This window comes from Geospiza fortis, unplaced genomic scaffold (genome assembly GCF_000277835.1).
Source record: "Geospiza fortis unplaced genomic scaffold, GeoFor_1.0 scaffold172, whole genome shotgun sequence".
Classification (NCBI taxonomy): Eukaryota; Metazoa; Chordata; class Aves; order Passeriformes; family Thraupidae; genus Geospiza; species Geospiza fortis.
In genome coordinates this window covers 3657107-3662839 of record NW_005054309.1, presented here as the reverse complement: position 1 = coordinate 3662839, position 5733 = coordinate 3657107, and the positions used below count along the sequence as shown (strand labels likewise).

The following is a 5733-nucleotide window of genomic DNA, read 5'->3' as shown; positions in this document are numbered from 1 at the left end:
CCGGTGTCCCCGCCACTGACACCCCCTCTCCTCCCGCAGCTGGCAGCACTGACCACACTGGCATCGCCCTCAAGAGCCTCTTCTGTGCCAACGCTGCCACAGAGCCCACTGAGGTGAGAGCCTGGCCCTCCCCAGTCCTTCACATCCCTGTGAATGGCCTTGCCTGGCCCTGCCCATCCCTTCCCATCCCTGAATGGCCTTGCCTGGCCCTCCCCAGCCCTTCCCATCCCTGAATGGCCTTGCCTGGCCCTCCCCAGTCCTTCCCATCCCTGAATGGCCTTGCCTGGCCCTGCCCAGCCCTGCCCATTCCTGTTCAACCCTGCCTGTCCCTTCCCATCCCTTTCCATCATTTTCTATCCCATCCCATCCCATCCCATCCCATCCCATCCCATCCCATCCCATCCCATCCCCTAACTGCTGTCTCTCCCACGGGCCAGGCCCAGGGCACAGCCTATCACAAGGCCAAACGCGTCCGCATTTCCATTGTGGTAAGCTGCAGCCCATCGCAGCCTGGGCACAGCTCCTCCCAGCCAATCAGAGCCTGGCAGGAGTTCTCTGAACCAATCAGGGGCCTGGCAAGATTCTGCTTGGCCAATCACGTTGGGCCAATGTCTGTGCAGTCAATCTTGGACAGTTACGATTCCATCCAACCAATCCTGGTGTGCATCCTCCCCATCCCAAACCTTCCCAGGAACCGGGATGTGGAGCCTTCCAGCCATCACACCCGCGGGATCCGCTCCACTTTGCTCAGCCAATCATGGCACACCTTGCATTCTCTCCACCAATCACTAGCTTGGCTTGTCCAACTGTGGCCAATCAGGGTGTGACCGATGTCCTGTCAACCAATCACGTTACCTGACCTGCTCACGTGCTGCCTGTACCCTGCCTGTACCCTCACCTGCCCTACCTGCATGTGCTGCCTCCATCCTCGGCGTTCCCCGCTGCTGCTCCCTGCCCGTACCCTGCCCACAGCAGCCTCAAGGCTGCTCCAACACACCTCTCTTGCAGGAGGAGATGATTCTGGGTGACAAGATGACCCCAACAGAGGTGAGGAGTTGGGCAGAGACAGGCAGGACTCTCCTGCTCTGAGGAATCCCCGATATACCAAAGGGGTGCCAGAGCATGAGGCGGGCGTGGGGAGGTAGGGGGTGGATAACACAGATTTCTCCATAAGACCAGGTGTAAGGAGGATGGGAGGTGTAAGGTGTAAGGAGGATGGGAGAGCCCTTGCTGGCGCTTGTAGGGAGGCCGTACCCCTTACCCTGCCCAATGGCACCTCCCCAGATCCTGGAGTGGGAAGAACAGCAGCTGGAGCAGCTGGTGGACTTCAGCAGCGCCAAGATTGACCCCGCACCCTTCCAGCTGGTGGAGCACACCTCGCTGCACAAGGTGCGTCCTCACCCCACCCCAGACCCCCACCCACAACCCCCAGACCCTCAACTCATCCCCCTCTTCCTGCAGACCCACACCATCTTCTCTCTGCTGGGCCTGGACCACGCATTCGTCACCAGCATTGGGCGGCTGGTGGGCATGGTGTCCCTCAAGGAGGTGAGCAGGGGACAGGGAGGCTAGAGGGGCACAGAGCAGCACCTGGAGCAGTTTGCCCATGGGTTTGGGGTCCCCGCAGCTGCGCAAGGCCATCGAGGGCTCCCTGACGGGCAAGGGGGTGAAGGTGCGCCCGCCGCTCGCCAGCTTCCGCGACAGCACCGCCAGCACCAGCGAGGCCGACACCACGGCCCTGCGCCAGCTCTGGGACCGCCACCAGCACCCCCCCCCGGGTCCCCAAGAAGCCACAAGGGCCCCCTCGCAGGTGCTGGGGTGTGCCCACCCTGAGCCCGCTGACGGCAGGCTCAGCGCAGCAGTGCGCACTCTCAATCCAGTGCCTCTGCTCCCTCCCTGGGCCGGGGACCAGCCAAATGCCCCCAGCCAGGCCCTGCTCCCCAGCGACCTGCCAGCTCTTGGGGCTTCCCACTTTGCTACCTCTGTACCCCCCCAGCCCCCGGTGCCCCCCAGAATGGCCACTGCCCTCACACCGTCCATGAGCACCACAATGTCCTTTCTCAGGGTGGCACGGGGCGGAGAGGGGCATCAGGTTGGGGTGTCCACGGGGACATGGGTGGGCATTGCTCCCCGTGCTCTGCCCCTCATGGCTGGGAACAGGGGGTCCTGCTGCCTCTCTGCCGTGCACCTCTCCCCATGTAAATACAGAGATTTTTATATTAATTTAATAAAAGGACTTTATAAACAGAGCTGAAGCACTGTGGGGCTGGAGGTGCAGAGGGCCACAGCCAGTGGGCACCGGCTGAGCCTCACCACGGTGCTGGAGTTGGCAGGCTCCGGGCAAGAAGGGTTTTGTCCCTGCTCACAGCACGGCCTCGCTGCGGTGCAGCCCCTGCGGGCGCTGCCCGGGGCCGGGGCTGGCGCGGCGCCGCACGGTGATGACCAGAGTGCCCGTCTCGGTGAGGGCACAGCTCACCGACAGCGGGTCCGTGTCCTCGGGCAGCTGGCACTTGTGGGTGAAGGTGTCACAGACGGTGCCATCCTCAGCCACCTGCGGGGAGGCGGCAGCGGTGCAGTGGAATGCAGTGTGGCACGGTGGGGTCCACAGCACATTCCCAGTTAACCCAGTGCTTCTGATGGGCAGTCCCAGTCACCCTGACTCTAACAGGGAGTTCAACAGGAAAGATCCCAGTGACTCCAGGGCAATTCCCAGTTACCCCATTGCCAGCAGGAAGCAGGCCTCTGCTGCCCAAGTCCGGGCTAGTGGGGCAAATTCCAGCTACTGCAGTGCCAGCAGGGACTGTTCTCACTTGCCACCTCCAGCAGAGAAGGCAATGGAGCAGGAGTTCCCAGTTGTCCCATTCTCAGTGAGGACAGTTCAGGACAGGTGCAGTAGAGCAGGAGTTGCCTGCTGTCCCCTCACCAGGCACAGCTCCCATTTACCCCAGTGCTACCAAGGGCTATTCCCAGTTACCACCCCATCCCCACCACCCACAGGAGGGGTGTCGTGGGACAGGACCCCCATTGTGCCATGGCCAGAGGGGATGCTGCCCCCTGGGGTGCCTCACCTTTTCTGCCTGGATGGTGACATGGCAGTTGGAGGTGGTCACCACAATGTCAGGGGGCTCAAACTGGCTGACGTCGGCCACCACTTGGTAGGTGTCACCCTGGGCACGCACCCAGGTGCCCAGGCTGCAGGGGTACATGGCACCTGGGGACTCTGTGGGCATTGGAGGGCTGCTGGGCATGGGGCCACAGTACCCAGGGGCTGGGCACTGGGGGGTGTGGGAGAGTGACACTGGGGGAGGGAGGGCTGGGGGTAGCAGGTGGCAGTGGGAGTTTGGGGATATTGAAGGTGCTGGGGAATTGCAGGGAGAACTGGGGGTCCCGGGGGTAAAGGGGTACTGGGGGCCTGGAGGGGTAGTGGGTGGTGTGGAGGCACCTGAGGGCACTGGACAACCTGAGGACAGCAGGGGAATGGCACAGGAGGGTGAAGACACTGGGAATGACTGCAAAGGTCTGGGGGGAGTGGGCTGGGGTGGAGAAGGACACTATAGCTACTGGGGATGTACAAGAAAGTGGGAACCTAGCAGGTGACATCAAAGGGTGTGGGGCACAGGGGAGCTGAGGACATGCCGTGATGTCTGGGTTGGGGAGGAAAAACTATGGGGGGTTCCGGGGACAAAAGGAGAATCAAAAGGGTCTGGAAAGGGGGAGGAGGCAGCACGGTGGTGCTGGGGACAGCAGAGACGCTGGGGTTACTGGGGACTTACAGGGGGAGCACAAATGCACCTGGGGAGTAAGAGCTGGAGGACAGACCAGACAGCCATGGGGCACCGGGGGGACAGTCAGGGTGTCCCTCTGAGCCCTCCCAGCCGGTGCTGGGGTGATTCCCACGCTGTCCCCAGGCACAGGTCAGCTGGATAACCCTTGGGGGGGACCATCCCCAAGGCAGCAGGGCTCCCCCAGGGTAGCAGGGCCGCTCCTCCATCCCCCACCCTCCACGCCCGGTACCTGGGTACCCAAACGCCTCCTGTCCCCGTGCCCCGAAGGCTCCATGCCGCCGGTCGCCCTCGAAGCGGGGCTCGCCGTGCCCCTGCCCGTAGGCGCTGAGGAGCTCGGCGCGGAACGCGGAGGCCGAGCTGAGCGATGCCATGGCGCCTGCTGCCCGCGCCCCCCGCGCCCTGCCCGGGGAGGGTCCGGCCAGCCGCCACCGCCAGATGCCCATAATTAGGCACCCTGTCCGTAGGAATGCGAGATAAGGGACGAGGCCTCCGTCACCCTGTGGGGCCGCCGAGGGGGCTGCATCCCTGCCACCGCTGCCTGCCACCCCGCGGCCCCCGGGGAGGAGGCGCCCCCACCTGCAAGAAGAGGCGCCCGCCCGGTGCAGCGCTCGCACAAGTGACTTTATTCAAGACCTGGCAAGATGGAGGAGGGGGTGCCACGGTGTGGCCCCCCCACGGATACTCCACAGGCACCCCCAGCCCCACGGGGAGCATCCACTGCCCCTGGGGGTGAGTGGTAGCTGATGGTGTTGGGCCTGCTGGCCCCTGCAGCCCCTCGGTGATGCAGGGCACGGGGACCAGCCCCACAGCGGGCACCCCATGGCAGGGAGGGAGAACAGGAGCTGTGCCTGGCAGGGGTTGGTGGGGTGCTGGGGGATGCAGGGCAGCAGAGGTGCAGCGGGTGCTGGGGGCATCCCGGGCTGTGGGCACAGGGAGCAGTGACCGGGCTGGGTGAGGAGCAGCATGCAGGGGGAGAGTGGCCCCACGAGAACACGTGCCATGCGGGAAGGGGCGCGCAAGCGTTGGCAAAAACTGGCATTCCTCCCCCAAACGACGTGCCTGGAACCCCTCACGTGGGCTTGGGGGGTCCTCGAGTGGGGGTGCCACCCCCAGCCAGGACAGGGGGGGCTGGTCGCCCTTCATGTAGGCACTTGGTTCCCTGCTAGGGGTGAGTGACTTGTCGACAGGGACATCAGCCCCACGTCCTACCCCCTCTCTCCACCCTGCGTTGCCTCACAGCAGACTTGGGGACGCCCGGCTGGGCTGACTCCTTGCTGCAGGGCTGGGATGGGACTGCTCTTCTGGTGGCCCAAAGCCCCCAGCCTGGGGGCCTGCACCCACCTGGCCCTGCAGTCTTCCCGTGTCAGCCCCACGCACTTACAAACGTATAGAAAGTCCCAGCACCGCAGCACATCCACAGCCCCCCAGCACCCCTGGCACCCCCACAGCACCCGTCCAGCAGCTCCATGCTCCAAGGCAGCAGTTCACAGTTTTAAACTCGGTCCAATAGAAGTTGGCCAGGGAGAGAGGAGAAAAGCCCTTCCCACAGCAAAACCCCACCACCACCCTGGCTTGGGGTGGTAGAGGCACCACAGGATGATTGGAGATTTTCAGCCATGCCATTGTGGGGGAGGGAACTGTGCCCAAAAGGGGAGCCCAGAGTGGTTTGGGGGAGAACATGCGAACAACCAGCCCCACTTATTTAGTCTTGTCAGTTTTTGGGGGCACATCTGGGCATCAGGGCAGAGGACAGACCCCCCCAAGCCCTTCCCTGCGCCCCTTCCCTGCTCTCATGCAGAAATCCAGGAGGGCAACGATGTGGCCAAGCAGGGCCGGGGCACAGTGGGGGCACACCGGCTGGGGGGGCTGCAGCAGCCCCCGGACCCCTCCTGCACCCGGATAGCGAGGGGGAGCAGCGGCAGGGCCCGTCCCTCACCCAGCGTGGGGT

At 64.1% G+C, this 5733-nt stretch overlaps 2 protein-coding genes across 2 annotated transcripts in view; one reads left to right on the top strand and one right to left on the bottom strand.

Moving 5' to 3' along the window:
- CLCN2 (chloride voltage-gated channel 2) overlaps positions 1–1018 on the top strand; it is a 6372-nt gene extending 5354 nt beyond the window's left edge. Inside the window, 5 exon segments of the mRNA XM_031055386.1 lie at positions 1–16; positions 19–113; positions 438–752; positions 754–900; positions 983–1018. The exon segment at positions 1–16 is cut by the window's left edge and continues 63 nt beyond it. Coding sequence (XP_030911246.1) covers positions 1–16; positions 19–113; positions 438–752; positions 754–900; positions 983–1018 — 609 coding nt within the window.
- Positions 1019–2219: 1201 nt separating this feature from the next.
- LOC102040766 (heat shock protein beta-7) lies at positions 2220–4228 on the bottom strand. Its single transcript, XM_005419132.2, has 3 exons — positions 4015–4228; positions 3069–3220; positions 2220–2551 (listed from the first exon to the last, which is right to left on the bottom strand). Exons 1-3 carry the CDS (start codon positions 4226–4228, stop codon positions 2363–2365), a joined length of 555 nt encoding a protein of 184 aa, XP_005419189.2. The 3' UTR covers positions 2220–2362.
- Positions 4229–5733: the final 1505 nt, after the last annotated feature.

Bases quoted from the DNA above. Each gene is read 5' to 3' on its own strand.
- LOC102040766 (XM_005419132.2), bottom strand. From the start codon at position 4,228: ATGGGCATCTGGCGGTGGCGGCTGGCCGGACCCTCCCCGGGCAGGGCG. The intron at 3,221-4,014 runs GTACCGGGCGTG...CAATGCCCACAG, and splicing joins GGAGGCGTTTGGGTACCCAG to AGTCCCCAGGTGCCATGTAC. The intron at 2,552-3,068 runs GTGAGGCACCCC...GCCTCCCCGCAG, and splicing joins TCACCATCCAGGCAGAAAAG to GTGGCTGAGGATGGCACCGT.